The sequence below is a fragment of the Bos mutus genome, chromosome 21 (assembly GCF_027580195.1).
Source record: "Bos mutus isolate GX-2022 chromosome 21, NWIPB_WYAK_1.1, whole genome shotgun sequence".
Taxonomy (NCBI): domain Eukaryota; kingdom Metazoa; phylum Chordata; class Mammalia; order Artiodactyla; family Bovidae; genus Bos; species Bos mutus.
This window is the reverse complement of record NC_091637.1, coordinates 63442840-63463126: the sequence shown is the minus strand read 5'-3', so window position 1 is coordinate 63463126 and position 20287 is coordinate 63442840. Positions and strand designations below refer to the sequence as shown.

Below are 20287 nucleotides of genomic sequence, written 5' to 3'. Positions count from 1 at the left end.
CAGAGCACAGCCCCTCCCTCTTCTGTGTCTCACACTTGCTGCTTACCCCTCTGGAGCTAAAAAAAAAGATCTCCCCTGTACTGAACTCATCATTTCCCCAAAGATCCTGAGAAAAATGTAGCTTTACTGTAATGTGAAGATCTCACAACAGTTCAATAAATAATTCCCGGGATTCCTACCCTGGAACCAAGCAACAGAGAAAACAGAGAATCAGAAATACGCCCGGTCTGTGCCCGCACAGGGGTCAGCACCGCCAGCCGGCTGAGTCGGAGGCACAGCGCCTCTAGTCTTCTCCTCTGTGACCGTCTGGCTTCCCTCCCCTGTGGTTTCCAGCACAGAAACAAGTTAACCAACTCGGATCCACAAATATGGGGCGAACAGGTGCTGCAGAGAAGCCTGGCCCTGGAAGCAGCAGGCGGCACCCTGGCTCGTGGCTCCCCTCCTTTCTACGTGCACGCTGCTGCTCGCTGCTTGGCCGGGGGCCTTTACTCTGTTGACTGCGGTGGGCTTAACTAACCTTCAAAAATAAATGCTGCTGCAGCAGTTTGCCTACATTCCTATTTTGATATACAGTCGGCCCCTTGCATCTGCAGACAGGGAGGGCAGACCATGAAACTCGAGTATCTGGGACTCTGGTATCCAAGGCAGGTCGCGGAGGCCGCCCCTGCCGCTGATACCAAGGAGCGACCGCATGTTGCTGAGCACGTTTTCACTGCCGCTAGTGTTTTTCCACTCCAGCACTCTCGCCTGGAAACTCCCACGGACGGAGGAGCCTGGGGGGCTGCAGTCCATGGGGCCGCTAAGAGTCAGGCACGACTGAGCGACTGCACTTTCACTTTTCACTTTCATGCATTGGAGACGGAAATGGCAACCCACTCCAGTGTTCTTGCCTGGAGAATCCCAGGGACGGGGGAGCCTGCTGGGCTGCCGTCTATGGGGTTGCAAAGAGTCGGACAGGACTGAAGCGACTTAGCAGCAGCAGCAGCAGCAGCAACAGCAGCAGCAGCGTTTTCCTTTGTACTGACACTTTCTGTTAGAGTACAATCCCAAAACACAGAGTCAGGGAACACAGAGAGGACAATGCACGTAGGGTACAGTTTTGGATGGGCTCCAAAGTTAAATTTTAAGGTCAATCTAAATCTGAAAGGAAATGATTTTTTGATTAAGAATGTAAAGTTTTGATAAACAACACATAAAACTAAAACAGGAAACACAAGAACAGCAAATTACCTGCTGCTTTGTTCTCTTCTTTGGGAGAAACAACCTGTTACAAAAAAAAATACACAGTGGTTAACAAGACTCTGAAAAGTAACCATCAGAAAAACCGATTATTCAGGCACTGCAGAATCACAGCCAGAACACGGCCTCAGACAAAAATTAACCTTGGCTTGAACCTGCAGAGCAAACCAAGGCACCTGACAGATTTCTGCCTCCCTCCTCTTTCCCTTTCAAATAGGACAGAAGGACTGGCTTTTCTGCACAGCGAGCCCTGAGCCCTCCTTGAGCTGTGGGCACCGTGGTGAGCGGGGGCTGCTGCCTCGCCACTGTCCCGCAGGGCTTCCCCCTACCATAGGGAGGGACCTTTAGATACCCCACGTCACTGACAGACCGGGGAGACACCTACCCCAGCAGTGTGTGGACGCGCAAATGACCCCTGGCAGGTTCTGGGGCTCCGGCACAGCAACAGCAGGGCTGGAGGACAGAGCTGCCCTGGCTCCTAGAGGCCTCCCCTCCCACCACACCAGCGGTCCAGCTGCCCACGGACATGCAGACGGCTAAGTTGCAGTTCCAGGCGATCCCTCAGCAAGGGGAACACACGCAGTGTGTGTGTGTGTGTCGGGGGTAGGGGTGGGGGTTGCTGTGGGGAGCCGGCGCACTCACCACGGCTCGCTTCGCCTGGCGGGGGGGACTAGGCTGCGGTGATGGTTTCTTGGGTGGTTGGGCTGGCGGCGGCGGCGGCTGCTGGGCCGGCTGCTGCGAGTCCTTCTGCGGGGGCTGGGGCGGCTCGGGGCCTGGAGGCGGCTGTGACGGTGGCACTGGTGCCACTTGCGGTGTGGGCTGGAGAGATGGGGGCTGCTGCAGCTGGTGGGGGGTGTGATGAGGCATCTGTTGTTTCCCTTGGGAGTACAGATCCAGGATTTGGTGGCAGATGTCTAAACGAGAGGCAACAATTGCGTTCCTCACAAGGTGATGTTTTAAAATCCCCCCATGTCCCTTGCAGCTGTGATGCCCCTACAAGGACCATTATGCCAGGTCGTATCTGTATTAATAAATCACCCATCTCTGGTGTGCGCAGCACTGGTGTGCATTTTCAGTTCACCAAAACAATGTGCTTGGACAGAATTAACACTCTATATTAGAGAATTTAAGTAAAGAATAGTTTGCATGTACCTACTGGGGAAAATCCATTCTCGGGACTCAAGGCTCCCAGGGAAGAATGATCAGCCTGCAGAATACTCAGCAAGCCCCGTACCTTCCAAAACATCCACAGGGACGTCTTGCACGAACTGCTCCCACCATCTCCTGTACATGGGTTTGGAGGTCCATTCCTGTATTTCAAATTTGCACAAACGTCCCGCAAGATACATCACCGCCACTGCTATGATCTCTGGTTCCCACTGTAGTGACAAGGTCGTGCAGAGACTAGTTCAACAAGAAAAAGAGGTGACTTGACTTGGATGATCAAACACTTATGACTAACCACATGCATGGAGATTAGATGCTGTATCCAAATGTCTGTTTGCTTATATACCCCTATACATGATCAAACACAGTATTATTAATTAGCAAGTTTTTAGCCTTCTAAATGTACTGAAATGAGTTACTTAACTACAGCTACTAATCTGTCTGTTCCTTAAAGAGGCAGAAGAATTCCAGCACATTCAGAAACTGCTGTGCCATGAAATACGGGTGAATTTAAGTTCTTAAGTGGCTGGAATCCTGGTGCTGATGCTTCTCCTCACGTGAGGCAACGCTACTCGTGGGCATTTTGTTCCCCATACAATACCTCATTAGATCTCTGGGCTACAAGAACATCAAGGCTCTAGAATCATCACAAAAAGTATAAAACTGCAGATACATACTCTGCAACTTTTCCAAAATCAAATGGATTTAAGTATTTACTTGTCAAAATTCTCTGGTATATTGTGTTGGACTTCTGTTTCAAGCCGGTGGTAAGGCTTCAGCATCCTGTACCACCATGAAGTGACAGGTTACCCCTCTGCTGGGCTTCAGCATCCTGTACCACCATGAAGTAACAGGTTACCCCTCTGCTGGGAAGCAGATGACCTGGATTTTATTTAACCGCAGCTCTGCTGTGTACTGGGCCCTAAGGCTGGGGCAAGTCAGTCTCCCCACTACAAAATAAGGGGTTCGGGTTAGATGACACATAAAGTCCCTGCCTGTTTGAAAACACCGTGATTAAACCCATGTGAACACATGTACCTGTCATTGACGAATGTCCATGCCATTTGAACCAATTTTTGAATTTTGTTTTTGTCACCTAGAGATGGGAAAGAGAAGGCAAATTAGTAGCAACAGAAAGAAAAAACAATAAACAAGAGGCAACAAGTACTTATTTAAAGCCTACCACGTGCTCAGCAGCAGTCCTAACACGCAGCAAAGAGCTGCTGCCGGGGAGCCAAGGCCAGATGAGCGGGCCCAGGGCCTGCCTCTGTGCTCCTTCCGCACAACCCACACCGAACCACCATTTACGGGAAACCTGGCTCTGAGGCTGATTTTATTAGGCTATTTAAAAAAATTCTGACTCATTTTCCTGCCTCATATCACTTGGCAACTGGATGACAGAGTCTGTTTATACATAAAAGGAAACAGCATTAGCAGCTATAATATGAATTGTCTGGCAAGCTATGGCCTGGGTACTTCACACACTGAACTTTCTGCTTTTCTATCTTGAAAAGTATAATCTTGAGTGTCATCAAATTATTATACAGATGATTTCAGAATGAAGAGGTTCTCCTCACCTTTGAGCTGTTTTGCATACTTGAGCAGGAACTGGTACGGGTGTTCTACCTGTAAATCGAACTTTATGGTCTGCAGTAAGATTCTCTCCAGAACCATTACTTCTTCCTAAAAATGAAATAACAAACACTGGGGTAGTCATTTCAATCACAGGTCTGAACCAGCATTAAAAAAGTGAGCTTTCCTTTTATTCTCTCTCCCAAGTTCTATTTTAGAAACTATTTTTCATTCCCTTTCTCTTCTCTCCCACTCAGGCCTTTAACATGCTCAGGAGACGATATAATTCTCAAAAGAACTACAAGTAGGAAAACAAAACAATCAGAGTTAATTTTTAAAACTATTGGAAACAAACATTCTCAGAAATGTTATTACTTTCAATACACACGAGCCCCCTTTACAAAACAGATATTTACTTTATAGATACATTAATAAAACTTGGTTTCCTTCCAAACTTCCATTAAAAAATGCAATCTTTCAGGCATTTACACTGAAAATTTTAAGCAAGAAAGGTTATAACAGTGACAGCTTCATGGATACCTGGACAGTGAATTGTACCAGTTAAAAGTGTGTGTGTGAATGAGGCACATCATTACTGTGTTTTAATCTTTCACCTTCCTGAAGCAGGCTTCCCCAATGTCATTTATAGAATAAATCATCATTTTCTCTTTTATCAAACAACATCCTAAGCTACCTATACATACACACGTGTGCTCACATACAATCTTTTTTTTGTTCACTGATCTGTTTGTCTATTTCTGTACCAGGACCAAAGAGGTTAAACATCAACAGTTCAATTATTACTTCTCTTTTAAAAAACGTTTCTTGTTTTTGCATGTTCCCCCTAACACCTGCATTTTAATATCGTTTTATTTGGTACTGTTCTAGAAAAAATGAAGGCCACTATGTTCTGATTGGGAACTCACTGATTTATATAATGGACCTCTTAATTACACTATCTTCCTATCTTTATATAATGGACCTCTTAATTACACTATCTTCCTATCAAAAATTTGTTTATGAAAATCTTCTTTCTAGTCCTTTCATAGTTCTAAAGTCTCCCAGCCCCAACATGGTTTTTATAAATTTCTTTTAAGGTTTATTCCTAGATATATTATTTTACTGCTGTTATTGTAAATGGGATCTCTTTTGATTATACTTCCTAACTAGTTAATAAACAGGACCCATAAATACAACCGCTGTACAGCCTGACTGAGCACTTACATTAAGACAGTTTCACATAGTATTTCAATTGTAAAATACTATCAATATGCTCTGTGTGGCAAGAACAGTTAGAATCACTTGTTTGAGTTGAAGAAGAGAGGGTTTTCCAGAGACTGACAATCTCATCGTTAACAGTTACATAAATCTGTTAACTCTGGGAAGAGAAGCCATGTAGATAACTGGTTTTAGGTTCAAGTATGGTGTCAGTTCACAGGATGCAGAGAATTCTATCAAGAGAGTTATTCCAGATGGCAGGGCAGGCAGGGCGAATGTGCTTCCACCCAAGTTTCCCAAGTGTTCTCTCAGGAAAGTTTTTTCAAGTCTTAACACTTTTACACAGTATGAAAAAAAAAAAGATGCCACCATCACTGTCTCCTCCACCCCAATCCCTCAGCAGTTTTGCCCCCACCTGTTTCCCAGAAGCGTCACAGTGTCCTCTAAATTTGGAAACGCTCTTTTAACAAGTGTCCAGACTGTAGGCCATGCAGCATAGTATTATGAGACAGCTCAAGGCCTGGCCTCCCTTTGTGTTTCAGATACTCAATTAAAGGGATAATTACAGGTCTGGGTGCCAACATCATCCCTCGGGGAGCTTTCCCTCGGCCCCACACTACTTGTCTGGAGCACTTGTCTGGAGCACCTGCCTGGGTTCCCAGATGGAAAGCCCTCACCACACCTTTTAATAACCTTTCACACCATTTATCACAACTCATAAGCAGATCACTGGCTATCTGAATATTTGATTATAAAATCTGTCCCACCGCTCGACTGTAAAATCCATGCGAGCAAAGGCCATGCCTGTTTTGCTACCTGTGAGTGTTGGTCGCTCAGTTTGTGACCAACTCTTTGTGACCCCATCGATTGAAGCCTACCAGGCTACTCTGTCCATGGGATTTTCCAGGCAAGGATATGGAGTGGGTTGCCCTTTCCTTCTCCAGGAGATCTTCCTGACCCAGGGATCGAACCCAGGTCTCCTGCACTTCAGGCAGATTCTTTACTGATGGAGCTATGAGGGAAGCCCTACTGCTACCTATGTCTAGTGATTAACACAGAGCCTGGAACAAGTGTTTGTCGAGTACATGAGATATTAACGAAACAGGGAGAAATCACACAGTTCGGGCCAAGTTTATTAGGACATGATTCAGGACCCTGTTTTTCTTACGTGCTCACGTGGCCTCCCTCCAATCCGCCCTCCTCTCTTCTCCATCGAGACAGCGCCTGTCAGTGTCCTCACCACTCCCAGACCCAGGTTCTTTCCTTCGGCCCCGACACCCAGTCAGGCAGAGGGAGACTGTATGTGAGAAAGCAGTGTGGGCTACAAAGCCCCTCCACCCCGTGGGGCAAGCTGGCCTGCCTCAAAAGCTTGATGAGCATGGCCACTCCCCACTTGCTGGCTTCTGGGCACTGAGCCCAGAGAAGGCAATGGCACCCCACTCCAGTACTCTTGCCTGGAAAATCCCATGGATGGAGGAGCCTGGTAGGCTGCAGTCCATGGGGTCGCTAAGAGTCGGACACGACTGAGCGACTTCACTTTCACTTTTCACTTTCATACAATGGAGAAGGAAACGGTAACCCACTCCAGTGTTCTTGCCTGGAGAATCCCAGGGATGGCGGAGCCTAGTGGGCTTCCATCTATAGGGTCGCATAGAGTCGGACACGACTGGAGCGACTTAGCAGCAGCAGTAGCAGGGCACTGAGCTGCAGAACTTCTGCCTCGCTGTGCCTAGTCAGGGTCTCAGGTTCCTGATGTGCTGGTACAGGGGGTTAAGGTCGAAAGTAGAAGAGGACTCCTCCAAAGGTGTCTTGGACAAAACACACCAGTGGCTGCAGCGTCCAGGTCTTTGCAACTCCCCCCAAGTAACCATGGCTCGTGAGCCAGAGGGTCCTTCTGCCCCTGTGATCAGACCTGACTAAAGTACAATCCATTTCTACAAAAGTCTCTGTGCTCCATGAAAATCAAAAACCTATGGCATCAGAAATATCCGATGCTACATTACTTTCATAAAATACATTTTTGACCGTTGTTAGTTATGAATTTCTCATAGATTCACATTTTTATAAACAGGTGAACGGATTTATAAATAAGTTCAAGGGACAGGGTTACCCACACTGACAATACTTACACAAAAGACCACCATTTAGCGCAAAAACAGGATGTGCAAAAGCATTCTGGCCTCTGTCACCTCCTTGAAGCGAGAAGGAAAACTAACAGACACGTGTTTTATAATCACACACAGATTCTGTGGGGTGCAGGGAGGGTGACTGCCATGGGAAGCAACACCAGCTGACTAGGAGAAATGGGGCCGTGGGTGCGCCAAACATCTGTGTCTGGGTCAGCTCTGCATTTCTGTGATTCTTAGTTTCTCCCCACAATCTCAGTCTGTCATTTAGTCTACTGAACGTCTACTCTATCCAGCCAGGAGAGAACACTAGGCACCAGGCAGAACAGACAGGGTCTGAGCTCTTACAGACTACAACTGAGAAAAGGAATACTCTTTGTGTGATGACCTGGTTAAAAAAATCTACATTAATTATGAGCTGTGATAAATGTCATAAAGGATAACTCTCATCAGTGCTATAAGGACCATAATGGGAGATCCTGACAAGAACAGGGAAGAAGGAAAGCTGCTACCAATCCCTGAAAATGGTCTTTTTAGAAAATAATAGAAGAATGTGTACAATTATTTTGCCACCATTTCCTGACAGTAGCAGGTGTTGTGGGAAAGGGACAAGATGGATAGTCTGTTAATCTGGGTGTCTGCAAATGTCCGTATCTTCCACCACTCTTGGGAAGCAGAAGACACGCAGCACGTGTACATACAGCACCTGTACTTTCTTCTACCCAGAAGCCGGCTAGAGATGAACCCGAGAAGCCAAACTGCTTCTGGGCCTAAGAGTGCTAATGGCCACGAGAGAACTCTGCTCCTACCGCTTCCGTGTGCTGTTGCTCCTGAAGGGCGCCGAAGCCAACAAAGCACATCAGTGGCTGCCACCTAAGTGTAGGGTACGTTATCCCCGCTGCTTACTCACAGAAGCAAGGAAGAGCGTCCTCTGTATAAGGGCCTCTTAAGGATTCCAGGGACTGGCAGACACTGGGGCCACAGCCATTGTCAACACAAGGAACTCTGCCTTAATGCTGCCCTGAGGAATCAAGACCTGAGCACAGGAAGTTATGATTCTTACCTTTGGGTCATCTCCAAACTGGCCAAATTGTACATCATTTAATAGACTCCGTGCTGTTTTGATGATATCTTTACATTTTTTTGGTGTTTCTTCTACTTTCCCAGCCAGAAAGAGACAACAAGCTCCTGTTACCTAAAAGGAAGACAAAAGCTCTTGATCTCACTATCAAGGCTCACCCAGAAACAGAAAGATTTGGGGCCTTCTCAACAACCGGGGCGCCTCCCTTCCTGCCTTGCTCTTCTCATTCACAAACACTAGGGCACTCTAAAAGCTTGAAGCAAAGTCCACATACAAACATTCCACCCTGCGACCTCCAATTTGGCTTCACAAATTATCTTAAATACAGTTTTCTGAATAAAATGCCATGTAAATCATGTAGACGGAAGAAGTCATAGAAACAAACTTTCTTTTCATGCTGTGCTCTTAGAGACACTGCCTCCCTGCCCAGTAGCCTTGCTAGAGAGCGTTCACCCCGTACCACGGCCCGAGTTCTCCTTCCTTCCTCCTGCTGCCTGACTCCAGGCCCAGCTCCTCCATCACAGCGACCTTCTCACTGCTCTGTCTCCAGCTTTCCTTTGCCTGCTTGCTCTTCTACGTGCCCCTCCATTCACAGAATCCTGACCACACGTAACACAGCAGTCAGGTGCCATGCTGGAGTACAAAGTGGATCCTGACATGGTCTCTCCTCTGAGAGTATCACAAACTAGTGAGGAAGAGATGTGTGCAGAACTGAGTAAATCTCAGCAAAAGGAAGAAGCCCCAGCAGACTAACTTCCTGTTATGTCTAATTCAGTCTTCTTTATAAGACTCTCCCATCGTGTCAGCTGACCTACTAAAGTCACAGTTCCCCGGTCTGGAATTCAAGGCCCACAGTAGTCTAGCTCGGACTACTTTCCCACCCAGAGTCCCACCATGCCCTTCCTGCCCACGGGCCTCCTGGCTGGCTGCACGCCTCCCCCAGAGCTTGGATCAGGCTGGTTTCTGGTGGACGACTGCTCTATCTATCTCAGCACAGCAAGGTCCCACTCACTGCCAAGGCTTGACTCCGGGCTGGCCCCTCCTCCCTGGCATCTCCCCTGATTTCCCCAGGATGAAGTGAACCCCTCCCCTGGAGCGCTAGCCTCTGGTGCCTCTCCAACGGCCTCGCTCTCTACGTGTGCTTCGTACTCATCAGATTAGCTGTCCTGGACCGGAAACTACTGGAGGTGGAACCTCCACAGGGCAGGTTTAAAAAGTAACTGAAGACTCACTGACATGGAACAAAGAACTCCTAGGCCATCTGGCCTTTGCTGGGTCTCAACCGTAAGGCCAATCTTATCTTGAGAAAAGTAACAAGGAAGTAAGCACACTAAGAACTACACGATTATGGCTCATATCGACCTAAATAAAAAAGTCAAAAAATATTTTAATAGTTAGTTGGGAAAAAACAAAGTTTGAACTTGATTTTGTTTATATGTAGTATGTACCGTAAAAAAATGAATACTTCCTGGAAAATATAATAAAAAGAGAGGCTACAATCTGTCCACTGAACTATGCAGAAATAATAACACATGATAAAGAATTACAATATAATTAAAATACTTACATATCTTGGAAATTGCTTGAAGGAATGGAACATATAGAAGCGATGAAAATAAATTATTCCAGTTGCCAGGGTGTCATAGTGTCTGTTGTTCTGGTTAAGGACTTTGGCCAAGAGTTATGTCTTCATTAAATGCAGAAAAACAATAAAAGTAAACAGTAACAAGAGAAGTGGGAAAGCAAATATTATCAGTGACAAAGCAGGTGAATGGGCGTCTTGAGGTGTCAGGACTGTGGTGCGAGCTGCGGCTGTGCTTTAACAGTGTGCGTGCTATGCGCTCAGTCGTGTCTGGCGCCCTGCGACCCCATGGACGGCAGCCTGCGAGGCCTCTCTGTCCATGGGATTTTCCAGGCAAGAACACTGGAGTGGGTTGCCACGCCCTCCTCCAGGGACCTTCCCAGCCCAGGGACTGGACCTGCATCTCCTGCACTGGCAAGTGGACTCTTCACCACTGAGCCGCCTGGGGAGCTTTCATAAGGCAGGGCTTCACTATCCTTAGATACACTTCATCTGCCATCAGTGGGTGGGTGCTACTTTCCAGACCGGTGGCCGCAAGCTCAGTGGCTCTACACATTTAAGTGGCAAAAAGGAAACAGAAACCCCCTAAGGAGCCAGGCAAATCTGAAGTAGCATTTAAATAAGAAAGATATTTAAAAGCTGTTTTAGTCAGGAATGTTACTCTTTCATCTATAATGCCTAATTTAATTCTTGGTGGTGGTGGTGATGGGGAGCCCATCCATTGTAGATTCCAGAAACAGGATACAGTCCCAAACGTGTGCCCACATCAAAGATGAACCGTGCCCCTTCTCGGCGGTACCGGGCCTCAGTGGCTGGATCAAGTCCTTCTAGCTGTGAGGGTGTATGAGCCAAGTCTTTTTTATCCCAGTACCAACATGGTTTTGTGTGGTCCAGGTTTGCTGAGGTTACTGAAGGGCTTGAATTTTCTTTATTCTCCTTCATTTATTGAAGTAGACTTGGTCTTTCCAAAAGACTTTCGGAAAAATGTTAGAATCCTGAGAAAAAGAGAAGAAGTAATGTTGGAAAGGGATACCTCACATTAAACAATCTCCATTATTATAAACAATCTACAATCATAGATTTGTACTTGATAAAATTTCCAATAGAAGACACACTACTTATCAGCATTTAGAAGACCAGGCTCATCTCCAAACACAATTTAACACTTAAGTGACCTGTAGTATGATAAATCCCATATTTCACAGCTTAAAAGGAAGAGCATTTGTCTCATTTCTTTCTGCCTTTCTTCATTAGACCTAGCTCCCTCATGCTGGTCTACATTCTGTTCTTCAGTAAAAACTACGTCTGTCCTAACCCCAAAGACTTATGCTCCAAAATTATCCATTTCTTCCATCTAGCATCCAATCAAATTTTCCCTTTTTTAGTTTCAGTTCAGTTCAGTTGCTCAGTCGTGTCTGACTCTTTGTGACCCCATGAATCGCAGCACGCCAGACCTCCCTATCACCAACTCCTGGAGTTCACTCAGTCTCATGTCCATCAAGTCAGTGATGCCATCCAGCCATCTCATCCTCTGTCGTCCTCTTCTCCTCCTGCCCCCAATCCCTCCCAGCATCAGAGTCTTTTCCAATGAGTCAACTCTTCCCATGAGGTGGCCAAAGTACTGGAGTTTCAGCTTTAGCATCATTCCTTCCAAAGAAATCCCAGGGCTGATCTCCTTCAGAATGGACTGGTTGGATCTCCTTGCAGTCCAAGGGACTCTCAAGAGTCTTCTCCAACACCACAGTTCAAAAGCATCAATTCTTCGGCGCTCAGCCTTCTTCACAGTCCAACTCTCACATCCATACATGACCACAGGAAAAACCATAGCCTTGATTAGATGGACCTTTGTTGGCAAAGTAATGTCTTTGCTTTTGAATATGCTATCTAGGTTGGTCATAACTTTTCTTCCAAGGAGTAAGCGTCTTTTAATTTCATGGCTGCAGTCACCATCTGCAGTGATTTTGGAGTTTACTTGATTCCATTTAGGTACTTTCACTTAGAAAAGCCACCATACTGGATGAATTAATATCTGAACAAGCCACTGAACAGAGCAATGTAGATCAAATGGGTGTAGTGATCTGGGGTGAGAGGGTGAAGGGAGGTGGTCTACAAGTGAGAGAAGTACCTTTAAATTTTTCTTGCTTTCTCATCCTCTTCTCTTTCATTCAGAATGAAAAATTCTCTAAAACCTCTAAGCTGAGAAAAGAAAACAATAAATAAGGATTCTCACCTAGAGATCATTGTAATATGTAAATTATTTGTAAATTGGATCAGAAAACAGGAATTTTCATACAGGGCAGACAAAAGGTTCTAAAGAGGCAGCTAGAACCAGACTGGTCTGGTTCAGCAAGAAAATAGCATCCGGGCAGCCAGGCTCTGGAAACCTAACTTCTGGAAACCCTACTTCTGGTCGGAAAAGCGACAGGGGGTGGACCGCTCTCCTTGCACCTGCGAGCTCTAAAGAGAATGTGGTCTTCCTCCAACAGGAAGAATGAAGTACTACCTGGAGACAAGTAATCTTCTTGAACTAATTTTACGCTCTGTGTAACTGAACTGGGCAATGGATGAGGGCCAGGGGAGACTGGTTTACTAAAGCTTCAGTATATACGAAGAGCTCAAAATCAGATGCTTAGCAAAAATCAAGAGTTGGGTTTTTTTTAATCTTTGATCTCATTTATATATGTGTGTGTATCTATCTATATGTTTTCTTTGCATTGAAAAACTTGATCTTCAGTTGTACCATTTATATATTTGCTTTATCTTATAATATACCCAGAAAATGGTATATATATCAGATGTCGTACTGAGAGATCATTTCTCACCCATCAGATTGGCAAAAAGCCCAAAAGTTTGACAATATATTCTGCTGGCAAGGCTGGAGAAAAGCAAGTAATCTCACATGCTGCTGGTGGGGGTACAAAACGGAACCAACGACTCTCACAGAGGGGAATTTGGCAATATGTAACAAAATGGCAACGGCATCTGCTCTTTGATTTAGCAGTTCCACTTCCAAGTATCCACTCAGACAATATCATCACAGATAGGAGACAAAGGTGCACAAGATCATTCAAAGTATTGTTTATAACAGCAAAAACTGTAGACAATGAAATGCCCATCATTAGGGCACTAGCTGAATAATATGGTACATTAACACAAATGGCGTGCCATGCAGCTATTATGACAGATTGAGAAAGATCTTTAATTATGGGTGTGGAGAAATTTCCAGGATCAGCATACATGGTTACTAACATTAGTATGTATCTATGTAAGAAAAGACGGGAAGTAAGAATAGAGATCTTTACTTAAAAAAAAAAAAAAAACTAATAAAAAAACTGGTTACCAATAGGGAACGGTAGAACAGAATGTAAAGAACTGGGATGGGAATGAGATTTCTCTGAGTACATCCTTTTATAAGGCTTTCACTTAAAAACAACAACTTTTTATTTAAAAATAATTTTACATTTATAGAATAGTTGTAAAGACGGTTGTAAAGATGAATTTTCATATATCCTAAACCAGCTTCCCTTAAAAAAAATCAATTTTGGAAACTTACTAACTACACTATATAGCCTTGATATGGATTTTTAATTTTTCCAAAAACTTCTTTTCCATTCCAGGATCTAATCCAGTATGCTACATTGCATTCGGGGGCTCACATTTCCTTAGTATCTTCTAATGTTTCTCATGTTTTCCTTGTTTATCTTGACCCTCCTAGTTTTGAAGAGTACTAGAAGCTAATAACTGTCTTGATTTAGGTCTGTCTGATATTTTCCTATCAATAGACTGGAGTTCTGAGGAAGAGCGTCATAAAGTGCCCTTCTCATCACACCACTCGAGGAGACAGTGATGCAGAACGACTTGCTTTACTGCTGCTTTACTGTGCTCATTTGTTACGATGGGGTCTGCCAGCTTCTCACTGTAAGTCACTATTTCTCACTTTCTATCTTCTATTCTTTAAAAGTGAGCCCCAAGGTCCAGGCCACACTCTAGGGTAAGGGAAATAAGGGAATTAAGCGCCACTGCCTGAAGGAGTTGTGCTGAAGAATGTGTGCGGACCTGTATCAAAACTACTGCAGTATGAATGGCTACGTCTTTGGGCGGGCGTGGGGATATTTTGCAATGCAAAGCAGTATGCAAAGTACCTGTTTCTCCAGAAGTATCAGCTATTAATTTTAGCATTCCTCTGAGGATCTTGCCTGCAATTTTTACTGTGGTGTTCTAGTAATTTCTATTTCTTTCCTTCCTTCAACATCACTTGGAGTTCTTTTGTAAGAAAGATTTGTTCCTTCTCTCCCTCATTTATTTAATCATTTATTTAAACAAGGATGGGCTCATCAATACTTATCTTATTCTTTGAGTTATAATCCCACCACTACCATTATCTGCTGCTCCCACTGGTCCAGTTTACAGCCACGGGAAACAGCTCTTTCAGGCTAGCTCCGGAGTCCTAAAAGTCAAAGTTACAAAAGGACTCAGAAGCCAGCCTTAAGAGCATTATAGTATACAAAAAGAAAAGTAAACCCATTTTAAGTGTAGAGCTTATGAATTTCACAACACGAACATGTTTGTGTAGCACCATCCAGTTGCTAAGTAGAACATTACCAAAACCCCAGCAGTTCTCATTCCTCTCCTAATCACCACCTCCGGAAAGATAACCACCGTCTTGACTTCTGTTCCCATCTGATAGTCTTTCCTGTTTCTAAAGGATGTGGAATGAGATACTATCACTCTCTTACGACTGGCTTCTTCTGCTCAGTACTATGCGTGTGGGGCTCGTCTTTGTTGCATTCTCATCATTACACAGCAGGGTTTCAACCTGGGGTGAGCTCGCCCCCAGGCACGTGTTTTGGCACATGCACGTGGCAATGTTTTGGCGGGCCTATCCTAACTGGGGGCTGCTGCTGGCATCCAGTGGCTAAGGTCATGAATATAGCTGAGCACTTTCCTAATGCACAGAAGAATCTCTCACAACAAGGGATTAACTGCACTGAAGCTGACACGCTCTGCTGCACAGTATTCTATTCTGTGAATATAATGGTTTTCTATGGAAATAGATGGGGAAACAGTGGAAACAGTGTCAGACTTTATTTTGGGGGGCTCCAAAATCACTGCAGATGATGACTGTAGCCATGAAATTAAGAGACGCTTACTCCTTGGAAGGAAAGTTATGACCAACCTAGATAGCATATTCAAAAGCAGAGACATTACTTTGCCAACAAAGGTCCATCTAATCAAGGCTATGGTTTTTCCAGTGGTCATGTATGGATGTGAGAGTTGGACTGTGAAGAAGGCTGAGCGCCGAAGAATTGATGCTTTTGAACTGTGGTGTTGGAGAAGACTCTTGAGAGTCCCTTGGACTGCAAGGAGATCCAACCAGTCCACCCTAAAGGGGATCAGTCCTGGGTGTTCATTGGAAGGACTGATGTTGAAGCTGAAACTCCAATACTTTGGCCACCTCATGTGAAGAGTTGACTCATTGGAAAAGACCCTGATGCTGGGAGGGATTGGGGGCAGGAGGAGAAGGGGACGACAGAGGATGAGATGGCTGGATGGCATCACCGACTCAATGGACATGAGTTTGAGTGAACTCCGGGAGTTGGTGATGGACAGGGAGGCCTGGCGTGCTGCAATTCATGGGGTCGCAAAGAGTCGGACACAACTGAGCGACTGAACTGAACCGATTGTGGATGAACACTTGAGATGTCTCTGGTTTTCAATTATTAATAATCGTAATAAACATTCGCGTGCATTCTTGTAGAGCAGAGGGAAACTGGCCAGTTGCCTGAGGGGACAGACATCTCAGCATATCTGTAATTTATTCACAGTACACTAGTTGGGAGTCTTTAAAACATAATAAAATAACAGTTCTCCATGTTCATTCAAATATTTTCCTCATATTCATTCAAATATGTCTCTATATTTATTCAAATGTTTTCTGCACATTTACTATGAGCCAGGCCTCAATGACATGACAGGAAACAAGAGAGGCAAGCTCTCAACCCCACCAGAAGCTTACATTCTAGGCAGACACAAAGAGAAACAGATATGTCAGTGTCTGTCAGGGAGTCCCAGTGTCAAGGAAAACAATAAAGCATGGTAAGTGGGGGGAAGTGATGCCTCAGGGGCAGTTTAGAGACATGCTGAAGGAAGACCAGTCAGAAGACTATAACAGCTGCTGAAACTATGCCTAACCAGGCCTCGGCCCCACAAATGGCCTTGGGAGAAAGACAGGCATCACAATTGGCCACGAGGCAAAGAACAGCAAGAGAGGACTCAAGTTTACTCTCAGAGAAGGGTAATATTGAAGAGAAAAATGGGGAAGAGAAAGAGTTTTGTTTTTTAAATTGAAGTATAGTTAACAAAACTCTTTCTCTTCCCCATTTTTCTCTTTAACATTACCTTCTCTGAGAGTGAAGTTAATTTGGGCTTTCCTTGTGGCTCAGCTAATAAAGAATCCGCCTGCAATGCAGGAGACTTTGGTTCGATCCCTAGGTTGGGAAGATCCCCTGGAGAAGGGAAAGGCTATCCACTCCAGTATTCTGGCCTGGAGAATTCCATGGACTGTATAGTCCATGGGGTCGCAAAGAGTCAGACACGACTGAGCGACTTTGACTTTTAGTTAATTTACTATGTTTTAAGTGTGAAAAAAAAAGTTGGTTTCGATAGAGGAGGGAAAGAATGTGGTTCTATAATTACTAGATACTTGTGCAGAAATAACCACCAGACCCATAAACAGGGCTACTGAACTCTAGAAAGGATTCATCTACTTGGGATTCACCTACATAGACGTGACAGGTAACATCATGTTCATAGACAGAAGGATGGAGCGTGAAGACAGGGACACAACTCTGAAGAACTTTAAGAAGCAGGAAGGACAGAAAGGGAAGGAATGGTCAAAAGGTAGGGAAATTTCCACCCTTAATTACATAAGAAATCAAGGGAACACCAGCTTTAAGTAAGAGGCACTGCTGCTGCTGCTGCTAAGTTGCTTCAGTCGTGTCCAACTCTGTGCGACCCCATACATGGCAGCCCACCAGGCTCCCCTGTCCCTGGGATTCTCCAGGCAAGGACACTGGAGTGGGTTGCCATTTCCTTCTCCAATGCATGAAAGTGAAAGGGAAAGTGAAGTCGCTCAGTCGTGTCCGACTCTTAGCGACCCCATGGACTGCAGCCCACCAGGCTCCTCCGTCCATGGGATTCTCCAGGCAGGAGCACTGGAGTGGGTGCCATTGCCTTCTCCAACAGGCACTAGCCAACAGCAACAAATGCTAAAGAAAAATCAAAGGACAGGAAAAAAGAAAAGGTTACTAGGACTGGTGGTTAGTTATGAAACATTAAAAATTCAGTGTAGTGGTGGGTGCACAACTCACTGACTTGTACCTTTTTAAATGGGTGATTTGTATGATACGTGAATTGTTATCTCAATAAAGCAGACATATACACATGTGTAAATAGAAGAAACTTTCTGGAGGTGCAGTAGGGCAGAAGGAAAACTGTATGGGTGATAAAAAATGAACAGGCTAAAAAACAGGTTATTGTTTCTTCAGCATAGAGGAGAATGAACGATGTCGGTAGCCAGAAGGAGTCACTAGAAGAGGCTGAGCAAGCCACTGCGTGGTTAAGGGGCCAAGAGATAATAAAAAGCCTAGGGATAATTAAAAAAAGAGCTTGCTTTTTCTCTGAGACAGAGGGAAGGAAGAGTGTGAGAAAGATATTTTAAAAAATCATTTAAGGGGGAGAAAATAAATCATAAGACAGCATCTCCATTCTCTTTGGGAAGTGCCAAGACTTCTGCTGAGAAGAGAGGGACAGAGTGGAAAAAAAGGATCAGGAACAGTCCACTAGGGATTAAATAGGGATGAAAAAGAATTCAAACCCATTTTACCCTGCTGTCATCACCAAAACCCATGCTAATAATTTACCCTATGTGCTGTTAGACTCCAGGACAGGATGAACAGGCGTAACACAGAGAAAATAAGTCACATAAACAGAATAGAGACAGTCCTCTAAATCAGTCACTCCCGAAACAGTTCCAACCTCGGTTCTAGAAGCCTGTTCCCTATTACTCTTCAATTTTTTTTTTTCACAAGACTCTAGAGTTCTAAATTTTCTCATTAGCAGTTCATGACTACTGTGAAAATGATGGAGAGATTTATGAGCTCCATAAAGTAAAATTCTCTCTGTAAACAAGCGGCATGTTAAAGCATTTTAACAACATCTTTCAGGAATGTGCTTTAAATGTATCACTTTAACTGAGAAAAGATTAAATGCATTTTCAACATTTAGAATTATGGATACTTACAAACTGGAATCAACTATAAAGGTCACTACTCAATTTTCTCTTCTGGTACACAGACTGCCTCTAAACAGTAACGTTTGGTCATTCACCTTCAATTCGCCATTTCCACTGGGACCTTAATAGTTGACAAAGCAGCCTACGGTATTGCTAGGTATCAATAACTGGTTTTTACATTACTTTCGCATTAACCTTATATTGATTTTTATCTGTTCTATTCATCCCCGGGATCTGGTACATAAATGGCGCAGAATAATGAATGAATGAAATCTACCTTTCAACAACTTTGTAGCTCCCACCTAGCCGCCTAGGCCTTGAAAATACCTTTCCCTTATCTACTGATTGACTTTGAAATATGTGAAGACAATTTTTCTTTTCCTTTCTCTTTTGGGTAAAGAAACAGCTCTGTTTTCTCAATGTGGCTTTTAGTATTTCAAGAGCAATCAATGTGGAAAACAACATTCCCCATATGATCTGCATACTATGAGTGAATATACTAATATTCACCAACATGCCCACTGTGTGTCTGCCAAGTTGCAGCACGCCCGCAAGCTATGCTTTCTTATCCTCACAATTTATCCCTGAGAAAATGGAGCCAAAGAGACATGAAGCAACTTGCCTAATTCCACAGTGAGTAAATGGGAGAAACGCAATTTATCATTAGAGCGAAACACCACCTTTCCCCTATCTGGGGAAAACTTTATAGTTCACTTCTGTAAATGGAACATTACATCATACAACCTTTTTTTTTTCTCCCAAGTCAGGTCTTCATCTCAAACACACACACAACTAAATTTTTGTGAATTCAGTAATTCTTGGCAAATCTGCATCTTGTTAATTTTGGTTTATAAGTTCAGCCTTTAAGAATGAGTTGAATCTAAGTGTCATCTAACAAACTTCTACTACAGATTTTGAATACATTTATTAATCTGAGAAGCATGCCTCATATATTTAAAGTTGGTAACAAAAAAAAGTGCTAACCAGAGTGAAAGCAAGACCAGAGAGCCCTGCAGCTTTATCTCCAAAGAACTCTTTTCAAGTTGACATCAACCTGTTGATCAACATTTGTGATTTGGTAATTTGAATGGCTATAAATCCATCTAACCAGACCTTATTCAGTGTACATTTACCTCTGGTATCTATTACATGAAGTGGGATTATGTTCAGTGTTCTTAGGAAATTATCCCCCATCAGTCTAGTAAACTTGTAACAAAAGGAGATATGATTTGTGTCACTAGCTTTCTTTTAATGGAAGCTCCCCCAGTTTGGGGCTATGAGCCTACTTTTCCAAATACTCAGAAACTCTTTTTGCTCATCCTCAAGATCCTAATATAGATTAATAATAAGCTCTGGAGTATGACTTTGATGGTGGACTGAAGGACCTGTGCTCAGCTTCTCCTGCAAGAACACCCAAATTTGCAACTAGCTGCTGAACAACCATTGACAAGACAATGTTGGATCACACCAAAAAAAGATACTCCACATCAAGGGCAAAGGAGAAGCCCCAACAAGATGGTAGGAGGGGCAAAATCATGTTTAGAATCAAACCTCATACTCGCCAGAGACACTGAGAGGGCACAAACAAAACCCTTGTGTGCACCGGGACCTGGGGCCGCACAAGAGACTGAGCCAGACCTGCCTTTGAGTGTGTGAGTGTCTCCTGCAAGGTGTGGATTAGGAGCGGCCGCCGTGCGGACAGGGGCTCTGGCTGCAGCAGAGCCGGGAGGAGCAGCGTGTGGCCTAAGACCTCTTGGAGGAAGTTGCCATTAGCCCCACCGCAGAGCTGCTGAGCAGATGGCCCACAAACTGGAAAACAATTATACCAAAGAAGTTCTTGCACTGTTGTGAAAGTTCTAGGCCCCAGCAGATTTCCCAACTTGGGGATCTGGCAAAGGGACTGAGAACCCCCAGGGCATTTGACTTTGAAAGCCAGTGGGATTTTAATACAGAACTTCCACAGGACTGGGGAAACAGACTCTCAGAGGACACAAACAAAACCTTGTGCG

The 20287-nt window shown here is 44.3% G+C and overlaps 1 protein-coding gene across 3 annotated transcripts in view; it reads right to left on the bottom strand.

The window, feature by feature from the left end:
• The window catches only part of CCNK (cyclin K), a 30097-nt gene that overhangs the window by 4952 nt on the left and 4858 nt on the right, over positions 1-20287 (bottom strand). Inside the window, exons 1-10 of one of the 3 annotated variants that reach the window (XM_070357949.1) lie at positions 14362-14380; positions 12111-12181; positions 10731-10980; positions 9971-10052; positions 8386-8517; positions 3984-4089; positions 3445-3502; positions 2474-2643; positions 1882-2153; positions 1231-1264 (exon numbers count right to left, since the gene is read on the bottom strand). In XM_070357949.1, the coding sequence (XP_070214050.1) occupies positions 1231-1264; positions 1882-2153; positions 2474-2643; positions 3445-3502; positions 3984-4089; positions 8386-8517; positions 9971-10052; positions 10731-10927 (1051 nt within the window). In that variant the 5' untranslated portion in view covers positions 10928-10980; positions 12111-12181; positions 14362-14380. Of the gene's footprint in view, positions 1-1230; positions 1265-1881; positions 2154-2473; positions 2644-3444; positions 3503-3983; positions 4090-8385; positions 8518-9970; positions 10053-10730; positions 10981-12110; positions 12182-14361; positions 14381-20287 lie in introns of those variants that run through there. The other 2 variants (XM_070357947.1, XM_070357948.1) reach the window with 2 other exon arrangements.